The 18,133-nt window shown below is 42.0% G+C and overlaps 1 protein-coding gene across 3 annotated transcripts in view; it reads left to right on the top strand.

Annotated features, from left to right (window-relative positions):
• Positions 1 to 18,133, top strand: part of APTX (aprataxin) — a 216,008-nt gene that overhangs the window by 150,844 nt on the left and 47,031 nt on the right. For all 3 annotated transcript variants that reach the window (XM_086961687.1, XM_086961688.1, XM_086961690.1), the window contains one exon: positions 5,401 to 5,724. In XM_086961687.1, the coding sequence (XP_086817813.1) occupies positions 5,401 to 5,724 (324 nt within the window). The remainder of the gene's footprint in view (positions 1 to 5,400; positions 5,725 to 18,133) is intronic.

The raw sequence follows: 18,133 nt of genomic DNA, 5'->3' as shown, positions 1-18,133 counted from the left end.
TGGCAAAGGCGATGGAGCAGGGCACTAGACTTGCCAACCCACTGATATATCCTACTGCGAGTAGCTAGCCACTCCACCTTAGCCTCATCTTAACAGTTCCCTTGCATATAGTTGTTGTGCGTGTGTGTAAAGCAGTTGTCGGCGCACTGCACTCCTCTCTACTCCTGCACTCTAGGTCTATATTTTGGGCCTCCGTCTGTATCAGCTTCTTGCGGCGCTATTTACGCTGTGCTGTGCAGTATGCAATATCTATGCCCCTAAGAGTTGGTTTTAGAGCTTCACATAGGGTTTCCGGGGATTCTTCCATACCAGTATTATAAGAGAAGTAGTCTGAGATGAATGTCTGCATATGAAGTCTATAATGCTCATCCTGCAGGTGCCATGACGAGAGCCGCCATCGGAGTGCGAAGCGCATATGGTTTAGTTGCAGCCTCTGTAACACGAGGGAATGGTCTCAGAGGCCCCTAGGCAGAATATCTGCTGTCTCAAGCCTGTGGAGGTGTGTTGCAGACAGGAAAATGTAGTCAATGCGGGAGAATGACTCATGAACACTGGAGAAATATGTGAATTCTTGATCTGTGGGGTGGAGTCGCCTCCAAGTGTCTACCCATCCCATCCCTTGAACCAGTGACTGTAGCCTCGACTCCTGTATTCCCACCAGCCACCCTACGCTGCGCATCTATCATTATGGAGGCATATCATATCATTCCAGTCTCCCCCCCCCCCCCCCCCCCCCATGATCGTTAGACCCGAGGCGATCTCTGTCCACAGTGTCGTCAAGTGCTCGACTAGGTTCCAAGCTAAAGGCGGGGGCATAGTTAGTGCCTAGGATAAGTTGTTCACCATGTAGTGTACCTGATATTATATATATATATATATATATATATATATATATATATATATATATATATATATATATATATATATATATATATATATATATATATATATTACCTACTGGCGGTCGCCAGTAGGTAGTTATAGTTAGGATTTTTTTCAATGTTAAATCTCAAAATTCTATTTGGAATAACTTTGGCACCGGTTGACGAATCTGCCTGAAAATTTCCTGAAAATGGCCTCGCGGCGCCCCGGTCCTTCCCTGAGGATTCGTCAAGCGGGGGCCAAGATAAAAGGGGGGTCCCAAAACGCGTTTTCCCCATGTTAATTTCCATAGGGCGGTCGATTTCACTTTTAGCCCGAACGGCTGAATGGATTTGCACCAAACTTGGCAAAATTGTAGGGACTGGTAGCCCGATGTGCCTTTGCTATGTCTCAAGATATGTGCTGCAGTGGATTTTGAGTAATTTAGGTTCAAAAAAATATATATATCTATAGGCGCTCTCCGGTGCGCGCACCGGAGAGCGCTCCAGGCGCGCCACGCGACTTGCGCGCAGAAAGCTGATTGGCTCTCAGTTGTCTGTAAACATTCTAAACAGTCCGGAGCGGCCGCCATCTTGTGTCTCGGTAGGATCGAGACACGAGAGGTGGGCAAAACAAAGAGGGAAATGACCATAAGGGAGCAGGGTAGACCCCCCCTTGACCCCCTAGGTTTGATGTGGGGGCTATAAAAGGGCCCCGCGGGGCATTTAAAATATTTTTTTTTTTTCGTTTTGCGCGGGGGAAGCGCCCGGTGCGCGCACCGGGGAGCGGCCCGGGGAGCGCACTATGATGAAAAAAGGTGACAGAGTTTTCAAAAAAGGAAGTTTTGATTTAGAAATTGGAGGTAGTTCTAAAAAGAACTTTTTTTTTTCTTCTTTTTGTTGTTTTATATTTTTTTTGTGTTTTTTGAACTTTTTGAACTTTTTTTGGCTTTTCAAAACAGTTTTTATATTTTTTTTGTATTTTTTAGGGGGAGAAACAAAAAAAGGGAATTGAAACTGGCTCAACTGGAGCAAAAAAACAAAAAACCCAAAAAATTACTTCTTTTTGGGGCACTTGTGATTATCACCTGCAAGGACGATGAGCTTAACACTTTGTTCCCCATAGGAGATAAGCTTGCCACAAGCAGTACAAGTAATTTTAAAATCAGCAAATCTCGGCTGAATGCAAGGCATCACCTCGGATGTTTCTGGTTCCGAGGAAGTGGGTTGGTTTCTTTGGGAGGGGGTCCTTGATGACTGGGGGAGGTTACTGGCCAGTTCCCGGAACTCTGCACGAGAGTAGTTGTTTGGATGCTTTCTTGTCATGTGCCGAATCATGGTATAGTTACCAAAAGAATATTTCTTGTTTGGGTTGCCCCGTGAAAGTTCATCATTGCAGATGAGGCAAGTCACCTTGGGCGCATTCACCTTTTTTTTCCCCTCTGGAATTGAAAAAAACTGCCAAACAATGTGTGGTTTGGGTTTGTAAGGTGTATTTTCTTCTGGCAGCCATCTTCTTCTCCCCTCCTCCTCTTCCTCTTCCTCCTCCTCCTGTTCTTGACCACCAATATAATTTGGAGCTGGTCCTCTTGGTGGTGGTGGTGGTGGGGCAGATGCACCAGCTGATGCTACTACTGAAGCCATTATTTGGAGCAAAAAAGTAGAGAGAGCAACAAACAGGTCTTCCTCAGTCAAAGGACAAAGTCAGAATAAGGAAAAAAGGTGGGGTCTTTCATCATTTAGAAAAAAAAACTGTCCTGAACCAATGAGAAGTGTTATTTTCAGGTCACAAGACCAGGGGCTTCATCATTATGAAACTAAAACTGTTATGAACCAATGAAAAGTGTTATTTTCTGCTCACATGACCCGACGCGCTTACGCTACGCGCCCGGGGCGCGCCCGGGGGCGCGCCCCGGGTCGCGCAGCGTAAGCGCGTCGGAAGTTTACGTTGTGCGATCGTATTCGCTCGAGTACTTCCGGGTGCGCTTACGCCGTGCGTATCACGCGGTCGCGGCTACGCGATACGCCACAATCATGTTTTCGTTTGCGATATTGGCGCTCACGGGACGCTACCCGGAGCGCGCCCCGGGGCGCTTTTTAAAAATACGCTTTTCGGGGCGCTCCCTGGGGCGCGCTCCGGGAGCGCTCTCCAAAAAAATAAAAATAAAAAAATGGGATAATTGTAGGGACAGGTAGCCCTATTCTGAAGTGGTTTGTAAAAAACATTAACTTTAGAAAAATATGTATTGTGCTACATTGGGCTTAATATATGTTAGAGCCAAAATGTAGCCCAAATGTAGCCCAAAGTAGTCCAATGTAGCCCAAAGATGGCCACCAGAGATCAAAAATTGTAAATGTAGCCCAAAATTCAACTAGATGTAGCCCAACTGTAGCCCAATGACAGAATGTACCAGAGTGTTAAAAAGAACAACTAGAGTGCTAACAGTCTTATTTATAAAGTGAAACTTATAGTTAGGAATTAGCATTAAAAAAACCTTTGAAATTCACTGAAAAAACCATAGGTTTCACACCAGTTATAGTTAGGAATTAGCATTTAAAAAACCTATGAAATTCACTGAAAAAACCATGGGTTTCACACCGGTTATAGTTAGGAATTAGCATTTAAAAAACCTATTAAATTCACTGAAAAAACCATAGGTTTCACACCAGTTATAGTTAGCTGGAAATTTTACTGATATAAAACCATTGAAATTCCCACGTTATAGTTAGTCGGACTCACTATAACTTGCGCGTGCAATGCACTGCTGATGACATCACATATTACATCACTCATGACATGGTCAGTGACATCAGTCATGACATCACTGATGACACCATCCAGTGAATATGTGTCTTTCTGAAAAATAAATATTAGTGAGTTATTTTTAAATATTTAAATACATATATTAGTGTTTCACTTTGTGTATAAGTGGCTACATGTGTTGATAAGTAGCTACATGCGTATGTATATGGGTTATTTGATATTTTTATTAGTATCAGTATGAGTGTCTATATGGTTTGATGGAGGTATTACTTAGCGCATAGATGCATGAGTGACTGACTCTTTGTTTGTATGTGTTTTGAAGACAGCATATGTACAGGATTGTATGGGTGGATGAGTGTCTATATGTGTTTGTTAGTGAGTGAATGACTGTCTCACTAGTGTCTTTATCAGTAACTACATATGTTTTAATCTAGAATATATGAATATTGATGTATATAAGTGAGTATATGTGAGAGTAAGAGATTGTAAGATTTCCTGTTTAAATAAGTATGTGTTTCTATAAGTGATTGTTTAAGAGAATAAATATGTGTAATTTTCAATAGAAGTAAGGTGGAAGTGTGTGTATAACTCTATATTCAAATAAATGGTTGTTCAATAGTTTATTTGCACGTGTGAATATGTGTGTGAGTAACTTTTGGATGAATGTCGGTGTGTAACAGGATGTATAGGTGTATCTCTTCATATGATGAGTGAGTATATGTATGAGTGACTATATAGAACTGTTGGTGAATGAGTGGATGTGTATATAGATAGTGGAAGTGCTTGTTGTGACTGATATAGGTATGTCCATTTTTTAAAAATTTCAGTTTCTATTTTTGAATATGTGTCTCAAGGGTTACTTTACACTGAGAGGAGGTCTGTCACTGTGTCACAAGGATGGTGTCATCAGTGATGTCATGAGTGATGTCACTGACCATGTCATGAGTGATGTAATATGTGATGTCATCAGCAGTGCATTGCACGCGCAAGTTATAGTGAGTCCGACTAACTATAACGTGGGAATTTCAATGGTTTTATATCAGTAAAATTTCCAGCTAACTATAACTGGTGTGAAACCTATGGTTTTTTCAGTGAATTTAATAGGTTTTTTAAATGCTAATTCCTAACTATAACTGGTGTGAAACCTATGGTTTTTTCAGTGAATATATATATATATATATATATATATATATATATATATATATATATATATATATATATATATATATATATATATATATATATATATATATATATATATATATATATATACACACACATACACTGGTCTCTGGGTAGCAGTGTCCCAGTGTGCTGAGTCCAAAAACCAGCATTCAAATGTACAAAAAGTGAGGGTGACCATGTAAAAAGGAAAATTTTCCTAGATAATATAATTCCTCTTTTCCCTCAGAATATCCCCAAGTTTTCTTCTGCGGAAAAGGGAGCCTGAAATGGGAATTAATGGTCCTATCTGATTTCACTCAGTACATGTAATGGGGTTTCAAGAAATACACAACAGAAGTATTATGCATTTGGGTTGTGTTTTTATTTTTTTTTAATTAAAACGTGAAGTGACATCGGGCCTGATGGTCCACTTATGTTTGTGGGAGCTGGACAAAGTGCTTGTCACGTCAAGCATTGTGTACAGATAAGAGATGAATATATAGTCTTACTTGGAGATGCCGTCTTTTTCCTTCTCTGGAGAACATTAAAATGTAGGGACCCTGATAAACTTACTGTGTATTCCTTTTAAAGTTCTTGTTTTTCGTATCGTAGGTTGGAGTTAATCCATCCAGTGTTGACGCTGTGAATGTAGGCAAAGACCAAGAGATGAAGATTCGACCAGGCCAAGTACTATACATTGTAAATAAACTGTACCCATACAGAATCGAGTTCACAGAACAGCCACAACCAAACACAGAGACGAAACAAAACTTCACAAAGAGACTGCATCAGAACAAGGGAATGGAAAATGTACCAGTAAAGAGCGTTAAAATGGGACATTCAGAATCGCAACAAAACATTTCCCGCGACGTGACAAAGGAGAGCCGTTTACCAGTTAATCACACCAAAAAGGATGCTGATGTTTCCATTGAGAAGGTATGGGACCTTCGTGATCTCACATCATCTTGGCTGCTGACACACTTGTGATTTTGTGCATATTTTGTTTGATGTTTGCCTTCTTTTAAAGCAGTGTTGCAAACAGTTTCTCCTTGTCTGCCTTGAAAAAAACCTATTGTCACAGATCTCCTTGGACAAATGTGTGTGTTGTAGGTAGGTGAGCTTAACTTGCATGTTACCCCTAGAATACTAAGCTAAATTCTATGTATAGAGGCTGTCCCCTTTCTGTCGTAGGTATCACTTCGGTCTAAGGAATGGCCTCTTTCTCACTGGTTTCACCAAATTGGAATAGAAATGGGTAATGCATCCTCCATAGTTCAGCAAGATGGTTGTGTCTGTGACTGTAACAGGGAGGTCACAGCTCAGTTAGCCCAAAAGATGGAATTAAAGTGGTGCAGTCGGCAGACTACAAACTGAAAGGTGAAGATATACCCCTTCATCATTAGGTCTCCATATTGGCCATTTTTACTGGGCTACTTCTGCCACTGTGTAGATCCTGCAAAACTTTTTAAGAAGAGAAATAGTTTACTCAAAGATCTTTAAAATGTCTCTCTGCAACATTTCCCTTTATTTTTTAAAGGATTAAAATGATTTAAAAAGTCAACGAAGCTGTTTTTTATTTTTTTATTTTACAAAAGTAAAAGGAAAGAAACAAGAGTAGAGAGGTTAGAAGCCTTGTAGAAATGAATTTGACATGGGGACTTCTAAAAATGGTCGATCTTTACCAGACACAACCCTTACATACATGATGAAAAGCATTCCTAAGTTTATTTCAAACAAGGCTGCATGCAGTGAGAAGTTCATACTATACAGGAAAACGAATCGCCGAAAATATTAGACCGAGACTATTCATTTTATGGTACAAACGTTCTCTTTTTCCAGAGTAAATGTGACAATATGTTGAGGTTAGATGTAGCAGATCTCGTATGTTCTAAAACTTCTGTTTGTGACAGGGCAGGGCTGCTGTCTAGTTTGCTTTAAAGTTAAGCACAATGCACTACTTTAGTTTTGACCAGCCAGCTGTACGTGATGCTAGGAATCCAACAACTTGTCCAACAATGGACAAGTTCCTCCTAGCCCGAGAGATGAATCTACGTTTACCCCTCTCAATGCAAACCTTCCGGTTGAAGTTCTAGCTTTCGAAAAAGCGGTAATGAAGGACATTGCTGAAATTGACCCAAAAACGATCAAAGTTTTCCATAATCTGAGCAAAGCAGAAAATTAAGCGCTTAAAAAACTTTCATGCATGAAAGAAATCACAATAAAACCAGCGGACAAAGGGGGTGCGATAGTGTTGCAAAACACTACCACCTACAGGGAAGTTTGTTTGGATCTCTTGTCAGACCAAAGGAACTATGTGAAAATCACTGAAGACCCCACCAATCGCCTCAGAAGGGAGATAGCATGTCTGACTGAAGAGTCTACTGCCAACAATTGGCTAATGAAAAAAGAGGCAGATTTTTTGGAAAATAAAAATCCGGTAGTTCCATACTTTTACACAATACCAAAAATCCATAAATCCATAACACACCCCCCTGGCAGACCGATATTATCGGGCATAGGATCAATATTGGAACCCTTATCCAAATATGCCGATGCTTTTCTAAGACCGCTGATACAATCTACAGAAACCTACCTACAGGATACCAAATCGGTCCTCACAGTACTCAAGAATCTACCATTTGACCCCTCCAAGAACATCCTGATTGGATTGGACGTGGAAAGCTTGTATACAAGCTTACCCCACGCCGAAACCCTGCAGATACTGGAAGACGTCCTGTTTGAACAAGAATGGGAATATCAAACACCACGTCATGTCGTCCTGGAGTGTTGTCGCTTAGCTCTAACGGAAAATTTCTTTCGCTTTGAAGACACCCTCTTCCGGCAGTCCCATGGCACTAGCATGGGAAGTACTTTCGCGCCGAGTGTAGCCGGGTTATATGTCCATCATCTTGAGAAATGGAAAATCCTTAATGACTCGAATCCCTACAGACAACATGTGAGTCTTTGGAAAAGGTACATCGATGATGTCCTTCTCATCTGGGAAGGTACGGAGATAGAGGCGCAAGACTTCCTGATATGGCTAAACCAACAGGATCCTTTCCTCAAGTTCACACACACCATGAGTAGGTCACAACTGGTGTTCCTGGATCTAAATATTATGGTTGATGGAAACTTGCTGAGCACAACTACTCATTTTAAACCTACTGCAAGAAATTGCCTGTTGGTTTTTGATAGCTTCCATCCGAGACACCTAAAAGAAAACTTACCTTTTGGTCAGTTTCTAAGATTAAGGAGGAACTGTAGTACCAAGGAGGCCTACAGCCAACAAGCCAATGACCTTACAAAAAAACTACTGGACAGACAATACCCAGCAAACTTGGTGTCAAAAGCAAAAAAACGAGCAGCAAACAATAACAGAGAGGCATTGTTGGAACCTAAAATCATCAAAGAAACCTCTGAAAAAAGACCTATATGTATAACTACCTACAACATTGCCTCTAACAAGGTGACCAATATCATCAGAAAACACTGGCGCACCCCTAATTGTGGAAATCTGGATATACCAAAACCCATGTTCAGTCATAAAAGAGGAAATAACCTAAAGGATTATCTTGTCCACACTCGCCCACAAGTAGAAAACAAGAACCAAAAACAAAGAACTATCAGCACACTACCTACAGGACACCACCCATGCGGGGACTGTAGTGTCTGTCATTTGACAAGTGTTACTAAGAAAGTAACATTTAACAATAACATGACCTGGGAAATAAAAGATTTCACCAATTGCAATACTTCTGGTGTAGTGTATATGATTACCTGCAATTGTAATTTACATTACATTGGGATGACAACAAGAAAAGCCAGCACCAGAATTGTTGAACATCGAAGTAACATCAGACGGAAAAAGATCACGACAAAGATGATATCCCATTTCATTGAACACAATCACACGCCAAATGACATGAAGTGGGTAGTCCTTGAGAAACTGTATGGGCAAGACAATCTGGAACATCGTCTCCTAGAAAAAGAACAACGGTGGGTGTATAAATTAAAAACTGACACTCAAGGATTAAATGATTCTATTCCCTGGGGCCTCCTGGCAAAACAATGATAAATAACATACAGGACCCGTGTCCATCAGTATCAGAAATCTGTGAATGATTATGGCCAGTAGATCTCTACACAAAAAGATCGCATAATGAACACCTCGAGATAATCGTAAGTCCCTTCACTTGTTTGTTTACATCTGTAAGTGTGTGTTGAAAATTTCCCGAGAATTTAAAGATGGCTCCCGTTTAGTTCCAATACGAGTGGCCATGTTTTCATAACATGCGCGGTCTAGCTACCCACCCGGAAGCAAGACCAGGATTAGGATAGTTTATTCCAGCGAGAGTGAGACGAAGTCCGCCGGTCTCAAGGGAAGCCGATTAGGTTTTCCGCAACAAAAGAACCCCGTAACAAGTAAGATCTGTTTTGACAGTGGTAAGGTCCACTCGTTTACGAAGTACGTATTATATCGATACCAAAGTATTTACGATCTGTACCAAACTTTGATTATTTTACCATTTAGATGTTTACGGGGACATAATCTTCCCGCGATTGACCTTGAGGCTCAGTTAAGCCTCTGAAAAAGTATGTTTTTCTTTTTCTTTTTTCTCTCCGTTCAGTTGTATGTCCGTGATGTCCTGTGTTGAACCTAGTACAGCGCCGCATTTATGTTTTCTAACGTCAATGTACATATCGTGTCATAGATAAATCACATTAGGGTGTTCCTTCACTTCGGGATCACTCGTCTTTGGAGTGTGTGTACAAAAACGGGTGAAGGGTTAAGTAATTTTTCTGTAAATATTTAGACACTACTTTGCCACATTAAGAAAAATCATTGAGAACCCAGTAATTATTTTATTTGTTGACCACGTAACTTTGGTAATATGCTTTCTCTTCACAGATATGCCAACGATTTGCAGAAAATTAGTATGTATATCCAACAATTAATGTAGGCATACTTTTACAAATCTTTTTGTTTTTGGAGTGGTACTCACAGGGCGGGACCCTGTGCAGTCCTGAAGAAGAGCTGAGGGGTACAGCTCGAAACTAGTTGACTTTTTACTAGGGCACTGTGTTTCATAATAGAACCAGCGTACCCGGTAACCACCCCACTTTTAATGTATCCGCTAGGAGCCTGAATAAAGTTAGTTTAGCCCACTAGTAGGATATTTTTAACCTTTATCACTCCACTTCACTTCCCCCGTTTTCACATCACACCACACATAGTTCTCACAAAAAGTGCTCCTACGCAATTGCGATAGTTGTAGCACGCCTCAACCCGCAGCGGGTTGGGAAGCCCCTATGATGAAGCATGTCACCGTGAGGAAACTCCGGTGAGTGAGGGGACTATAAAGAAAAAGTTTTCTTTCCCTGTCTTAATGTGTTTTTTGTTTTTCTAAGACAGACCCAATGGTGTAATGTCCCAATAGCTAGCTAGGTTCTCTGGATCTGAATGTCTCAGATCTTTTCTGTAAATTATAAATTCCAGTCAAGTTCATCTAGAATAATACAATTCGTTGTTAAAAAATACTCTTTCTTCAGTAAAATTAGCATGAACTTTATTCGCTCATTCAGTTAATGATCAGTGAAGTGAGTTACAGCCAACTCATTTCGCTCTTCACAAAAGAGAGCGTCTTCAAGGCTGTAAATTAGAAACAAGAAAACAATAATACACCTATTAAATTCACTATTAAAAAACACACACACCTACATACATGCATGTATATATTCAGATTTTCGCTGCTGTTGCAGTGCAGGGTGCTCTATACAGGAGCTGCTCTCCACCTAAACTTGGGAACTACCCAGAGTTCTCTGCTTCTTTCTCTAACCCTGAAATAGTATTGCTTTGATATATATAACTGTGTGACCCGATTATTTTTACAATTCAGATCAAAATTATATTCAATAGTACAAAATATTCTTGGTAGCAAAGAGAGGGGAAGAAATAGCAAACAAAAAAATCAGTGATGACAATAAATTATTTTTATAACTAGAATGAAGAATCTATCTCCCAAATCATTCCATTCCGTTTTGCACTAATATAAAGAAAATTGCATTTCATCATATATGTTTAATCATGCCTTACTCAATTATGACCCAAAGGTGGCATGAATAATACAATTTGAATTTTTGGTTTTGTTATTCAAAGTATTTATTTACACTGTAGCCTATAAAATGTTCTTACCTATTTTTTTTGCTGTCAACAAGATGTTTCCACATACAAAGGTATAGATCAGGTTTAGGACAAGTAGCTCTGATACACAGATATCCAAGAGTCCCATGATTTACCATGTGCTGAATCCATACAATATTTTGTAAGTTGTATGGACGCTTCTTTTTAGAATTGTCTGTTTTTTTTTATCAGACAGCGTGGATCATCTATATTTTGTTGCTTTACGTATGCCCTTCCATCTTTGAATGGGTCTTTTGGATATCTGTGGATCAGAGCTACTTGTCCTGACTTGATCTACACATTTTTGTGTGTGTACGGCACAAAATGGTGATATCTGTTGTGCTTGGCTGCTGATGTCCATCTTGGACATCTCAGCCTCTTCATACACATTCTTCCTTTCCCCTTTCTATGAAACAGTTGTACCTCGTAAGTGTCTGAGTTTGCCTGCCCATTACAGTTGGTTTAAAGCAGAGTTCACCTGTCTGAGTGACATGCGACCGTCCACTGTTTCTGGTGTTTTGACCTCCTCCCATGACAACTGCTTTCCAAATGCATGACTAATACATATTACACCTGCCCTAGCTCAGTCTATTTCCACGTGGACTCTAGGCAGCAGACCTGTGCAAATGGGCAGCATAAACTGGAATAATGCTTTCAGGATTGAAGTAACACTGGGACTTTTGAAAACTGCAGCCCTTCTAATTGGACCCAGCAGTCTGCCTTGCCTATCTTAGGAGGATATAGGAAGGCCAAGCATTTGGCTCACTTCCATCCACCAGACACTGAGGACACCTATGAATGGAAGGTAAAGAATGGAGCAGGAGAGTAATATCTGCTCAGATGCTATTATCTCTCCCCAGTCTGGTCCTAAGTCTGAGAAAGCCTGCAGAGGTCACTCGCTTCATGATCTGAGAAAGGAAGAGAGACCTACCTGCCTGTCAATGGACTGAACCCACCTGTAGGGAAGAGCTGCTCGATCTCAAAAGCCGGATCTCGTGGCTTAGTAGACTAATGCGTCGACTGTAGGGACCTGCGTTCGACCTCATGGTCATAGGTTCAAATCCCTGTGGGTCCACTTAGCCTTTCATCCTTCTGAGATCGATAAATTGAGTACAGTTGAGTTGGGTAACAATAAACATCTGTTATTCAGTGCCAAGATCCGCATGGGTGAACGTGCAATGTACAAAATGAACAGCCTAAGGTCCTTGGACTTGAAAAACTGTTGAGAAGACAGCTTGACGAATGAAGAGTGCTCAGGAGCCACAAACGTTCCCAGTCTAGGTGCCAATGTGAAGTAAGAGCACCCAGGTCAAGGAGAAGCTACACTGCCTGAGGAAAGCAAGATGGGTGGGTCTTCTGCATCAGTGACCATGTCTGTGCTTTTAAGGAGATAGTGTCCCCCTCTTTTGTAGATTTAGAGGAATAAAGAGATTTTCTGTCTTCAGCCCCCTGCTTGTGGTCTGGTTCTTTTGGCTAGAGGAGGTTGTACTGAAGCCAAGATGTTTCAGTGACACCAGGCCAATGTTAGAAAATGTGTTTTCAGGTGATAACTCAATTGTATTCATACAGTTCTAAGATCTAATAGCCCTGATCAATCTATTTTCAAACCACATTTAAGCATCTCTTGCTTATTTTGATCCCTACATGCAGTCAGGCGTTACCTGACAATTGCAGGCTTAAGGAAGTGGTGTGTAACATTTTGCTAGGCAGTAATGAGAGTTTATACCTGTTCTCAGAAACACAGTTCAAATAGAGGGCACAAGACAGATGTGTTCCTTTTTTAAATAATTGTATTATATGTACATACAGTTGATGCACAGTAATAAATCAATCCAAATAACATATCATCCTAAATACATATAAGATACAAGAGTACCTAAATATCTAGATTCAAGGGATTAATACGAGATGACAAAAAAGTCTACAAAGCCAAATATTATAATCACTATACAGTATGCTAATTTTGCTTCTCTATCCAGTCAATCATAGGGTTTAATGTTTGTCTAAGTCGTTTTCTATCTGGGTTACCTTTAATGGCATTGATTTCAATCTCACTTATTTCAGAAAATTGGTTCCACCAAGACCTAACAGATGGGGCAATAGGATCCAACCATAACCTTGCTGTACAAAATCTTGCTTTAATTATCATACAGAATACGAGTCCAGCAGCGTTTGCAGGTATCATCCCTCAACAGCCTAAAATTACTAACTCTGGCAATGGGTATACCTTTATATCACTTCAGGGATCTCTTAAAATACCTGGTCCCCAAAGCTGCTTACACCCCTACAAAGTAATGAATTATATCTGCCATATGTTCCCCACATCGAAAACATGTAGACTTATTTTAGCTGCCCCATTTGTATAGTCTTTCAGGGCCTGTTAGACCTATCAGCCTTAGGGTGGTCTTCCCCCAAACCTTTAGCCTACTCCCCTGGTATTTTTGCTATTCGTTTTTGTTGGCCTTAGGACTCTATGCACTTTAATGGTGCTAACCGGTGCCAAAGTGCTTGTGCTCACTCCCTAAACCATGATAATATTGGCTTACACCTGATTGGCATATTTAACTTATTTATAAATCCCTAGTAAAGTGCTATATTATATATCCAGGGTTGGTAAACTAAATGCTGCTAGTAGGCCTGATCACTCATTGTGCCACAACTTAAGTAGCCCTTAATTCATGTCTCAGGCCTGCCACTGCAGTCAGTCTGTATGCAGTTTTAAACTGGAAAATCAACTTGTCGAAATAATCCCCTAGCCAAGCCTAGATTTTCTTTTTTATTACCTATAAGTCACTCTTAGGGTAGGTCCTAGACAGCCCATAGGGCAGGGTTCTTTGTAATATAAAAGTTGGACATGTACTTTAAGTTTTACATGTCCTGGTAGTCAAAAACGTACTATTTTGTTGTTCACTACTGCAGGCCTACCGTTCCCATTTAATAAGTGATAACGTTTGTTTGGGAGGTGATAGAAATATCATGTTTTGCATGTAATGGTGAATCCAGATTTTAAAACACAAGTTTGAAAATGCCACTGTAAGAAAGTTGCAATTTTCTTACCCTAACCTTTTGGTGCCTTCAGCCTGTTTCCTGAGTCACATGACTAGGTGTAGTTGGTATTTGGCCTTTGTGTGTTCCTCCCAGACAGCCACACAATAGAGGGAGTTGGTGTTGGGGGGGGGGAGGGATAGGCCATTAAAGGCAGGGTGGGGGCGTGGAGCTGTGAGCAGCCCTACCTGTACTTCAAGACACTGCGTCGCTCACACAACAACTTCACACTAGCCAGTTTGTGACTACTGACCGACTGGGACCAGAGCTGGGAGGCAGGTAATTGTAGAGACTTCTGTGGGATGGGGAAGGAGGAGGCTAGAGGTTTCTTCCACTTGAAATCTCGCATTGGGTTTAAAAATAGGGCCCTCAGACCCACTCTTCAATCCACTTCTGGAGCTGCGGAAGGACTCCACATGGTATCTTTGACAACCATTCCTTATTGGTGATTTTATTAACCAACAAATATTGCATTGGAATATATTTAAATATACCAGTAGTTCATATATCATTCATATCATGCTGTGATTAATTCAGTGAACAGACGAAATTGATCCCTCTCAAAAAGTTGTCTAACAGATGGAAGGAGAGATTTGTGCCATTTGTCAGTAGGTTAAATGAAAGTGAAGGCCAAAAAATCTGGATTATTCCAGAGTGATGTGTACGGTGTTTTAGAATGGATAGCTATTCGGCTCTTTAGATTCCTCCATATATTTGCAAACCCAGACAGTTTTTTTAACTGATGTCCCTTTAAAGTAAGATGGTTCCAGAAACAAAATTGGTTTCCTAAGCTTGGGATATATTGGCTGAAGAAGCCATGTATTGGAGAATATCATAACCTTAGAAAGACAATCTACAATTGGCGCCCATTAACAGAATCTGAAAGTTGGAAGAGACTGCCCCCCACCCCTTTTCTTTGGCAGTTGCAGAAAGCGAATGGCGCGGTAAGGGTGTTTATACTGCCAGATAAATATAATCCTAGAGCTCTTCACTTTTTTAAAACAAAAACAGCAGACAAGTAAAGTGGTATCGATCTAAAGAGGTGCAAGAATTTTTGAAGTAACATCATCTTAATTACATTATAGTGTCCAAGAAATTCCATTGCTCGAGTTGAAGTTTCATTTTAGTTACGAGTGAATCATAATTAAAAATTATTTACCTTTTGCATAGAAAGGGGGATCTGAATACCAAAATGTATCACAGACTCTACATATCTGGTGTCTTCTAATAGCAGCCCGGACGAATATAGTATTTGGGTCTTGGAAAGATACATTTTATAACCTGATAATGCCCCAGATCGGACCGCTTCTCCTTCTATTGACAAGATAGTTAATTGAGGTTTTGCGGTGAGGACTGTTATATTAACAGCACACACCACTAGGCTAAACAAAGCCGATTTAATTCGAAGGAAATAGATACGTGGAGACATTTAAGTGTCTCAGATAGGGTTCTAATAAAGCGCAAATTGGACCTGAGTAAGGAGGCTGCCCTGTTGAGTCCCTCTGCTTATGTGATTGTTTTCCAAAATGATACCCATATAGACCAGACAGGCAGATGAGCCCTAGAAAAGCACTTCTGTATTTGGCTGAGCATACAATCATTTCTTCCCGTAGGGAGGTAAACGAGCCAGCTCTTCTCCATTGCTTTGCTTCCTAAACGACGGCCAGCCATTGGAGAAGAGCTCTGTCTGTCCCTTTAAGCCCCGTCGGTTTCGGATTGAGGGGCATGTTTCTTCATGTTTTTCCAATCCGTGACGTCATCGGACCAAAACACGCCCCCCAGTCTCAAAAGGACGGGGCTTATCCGCAGCTGCTGCCACCATTTTTAGGTTTTGACTGGTGATGCGCACGTAGTGCGCATGCGCCAAAAACCCTTATGATATGTGTGTGTGGGGTCGGGTATACGCCCCCTCCTCCCATTGGCTAGCTCCATAAATGGAGGCTAGCCATTGGGAGAGGGCTCTGTCCGTCAATCTCGGACCAGATTCGGGGGCGTTCCAGAGAATTTTTGGCTTTTGGCTACGTCAGCCGAAAGCCTCTTCTCGTCAACGCCCCCGAATCTGGTCCTGGATTGAGGGCACCCGCCTTCCTGCCCCTGTCTCACGCAGCGCCCGGGCAGTAGCCTGTCGCGTTGATTTCTCTTTTGCGGACCCAGGGGGTCTTGCCGCTTTGGGAGATTGCTTTGTGTGAGTTTGGTCTTCTGGTGTTGCAGGAAGCGTCCAGGTTGTTCCCAGACCCAAGTTCGGTCTTGTGGTGTTGCAGCACCTGCACGAGCTATGGGTGCCTGGGCGCTCTTCAGAAAGTCCCAGAATTGCGGTATCTGTGCCGGAGCGCAGGAGGCGGTGTCAGCGCTGCCACAACACTTTATAATTTGTGTCACCGCAGTATGAAAAGGACTGCAAAATAGACGCGGACACGGAGAAAACACCCCCTTTGGAGAGCGCGCGTGCTGCATGCACGCTGCACAGATGGTTTTGTCTTGGGTCATCTGTGTGTAAGTATGACCCGTCTGTGGGTGGTACTTGAGTACGCCTCGTTATTATCTCTTCTGACGGGCTCTGGGGGCCTTACTCCGTGTGTTATTCCCCGCCGCTGTAATAATCGGCTGTCGGCCGAGGCGGTATTGTATGGTCGTAGCCTTTCTGCTGCCGAGGTTGATTTGAGTACAAAGGCCACGCATCATGGATTCCAATGAGGGATAATTGATGCGGACGCGTCACCGTCCAGTAGCCCTGCGCGGGGTCCGGTGTGCTGGAGTTCATTATCGTCTGAGTGACCTCCGTCATGCCCCCCCCCTCCCCCCTCATTTCCAGGTACGAGTGACACAGCGTCACGTGCCAGCCACAGGGAGGCTTCAGGCCTACAAACAAAGACGTGTCCGATTATATTCCAATACAGCATGAGTGCAATAATATAGTGCGGTAAACATTGGAACACTATAAGAGCAGTCATTACTGACCAGTTTCTGGCGTCGTTTCTAAAATTGCTTATTTTCTTCTTTATTGTAATCGTCTTTCAGCCTTCCACATCTCAGCGTCTACCTAGGAATAGAGGCTCAAATGCGGTCAACTGAATAGCACAAGACCACAAAGAGCTTTAAAGGCAAAATATATCTATTTTCAATGTTTGCTGTTGACTTGTACCCTAGCCGTTGAGGCCGCTCTGTCCTCCACACGTTGCCTTTGGCTTGGCGTGGTAGGCCACAACACCGCGGAGGGCTCCATTTACATTTTCACCCACTAACGGCATACACACAGGAAAGAAATGCAAACCATTGACATACGCAAAGTGAGACCCGGCCACCATATGAGCGAGAGGTTCCTTGAAGCAGAAGGCATACATTGCTTTATTGGGGCCATCCATGAACACGCTTTCTGTGTTCTTGCGTCTCGACTGTGTTTAATATCAACTGGAGGGGCCTGTTTTAGTCCTACAGGAATTTAACGGGATGGCACTAGATTGGTTGTATGTCAGAGTATTGATAACAAAATTATCACCTGACGTAAATATTGTGTTGTAAATATTATTTGCAAAAAACATTGCTCCTTTCAGGTTAGGTTTACCAGGATGTGGCCTAACGGCTACAGCGGTCAACCTCGAAGCTGTAGAACAGAGTTCGAGTCTCGGCAGGGACGCTCAACAGCCTGTGATTCTGAGCAAATCACTTAATCTGCCTGTGCATAACAAAATTAGTGTGTACGTGTGTAAAGCAACTGGTGATTATTTTTTTATTTATTTATGCAATTTTATATAGCGCAGACTTTTGTAGGCAATGTTCTTCACTTAAGCTATAGTTCGTGTCACGCTTGCTACGTGACTGGGAACCTGGGCGGACAAACTGGGTTCTGGAGGGGTGGGTAGGAGGGTGGTCAGAGGGGCTGGTCACGTGAGAGTGGGTGGGAGGGTGGGCTGAGGGCTTGCCACAATCCGAAGGGCCAGGGACAACAAACATGTAGGCAAGGGAGTGGCATTGAGGAACATCTGGCAGCGCGGAGGGTTGAGGCCCAGCGACTCCCAAAACAGATAAGGTTCTTGCGGGTACGATCCGGTGAGGTAAAAAGAGGAAGAGCAGGAGGAGGCGAGGCGGAGGGGCTGGCACGGTGTCATGTCAGCAGTCGTC

Source organism: Lissotriton vulgaris, chromosome 3_1, assembly GCF_964263255.1.
Source record: "Lissotriton vulgaris chromosome 3_1, aLisVul1.2, whole genome shotgun sequence".
In the NCBI taxonomy this organism is placed as follows: Eukaryota; Metazoa; Chordata; class Amphibia; order Caudata; family Salamandridae; genus Lissotriton; species Lissotriton vulgaris.
The sequence above is the reverse complement of the archived record's forward strand: the minus strand, read 5'-3'. Positions and strand labels throughout refer to the sequence as shown.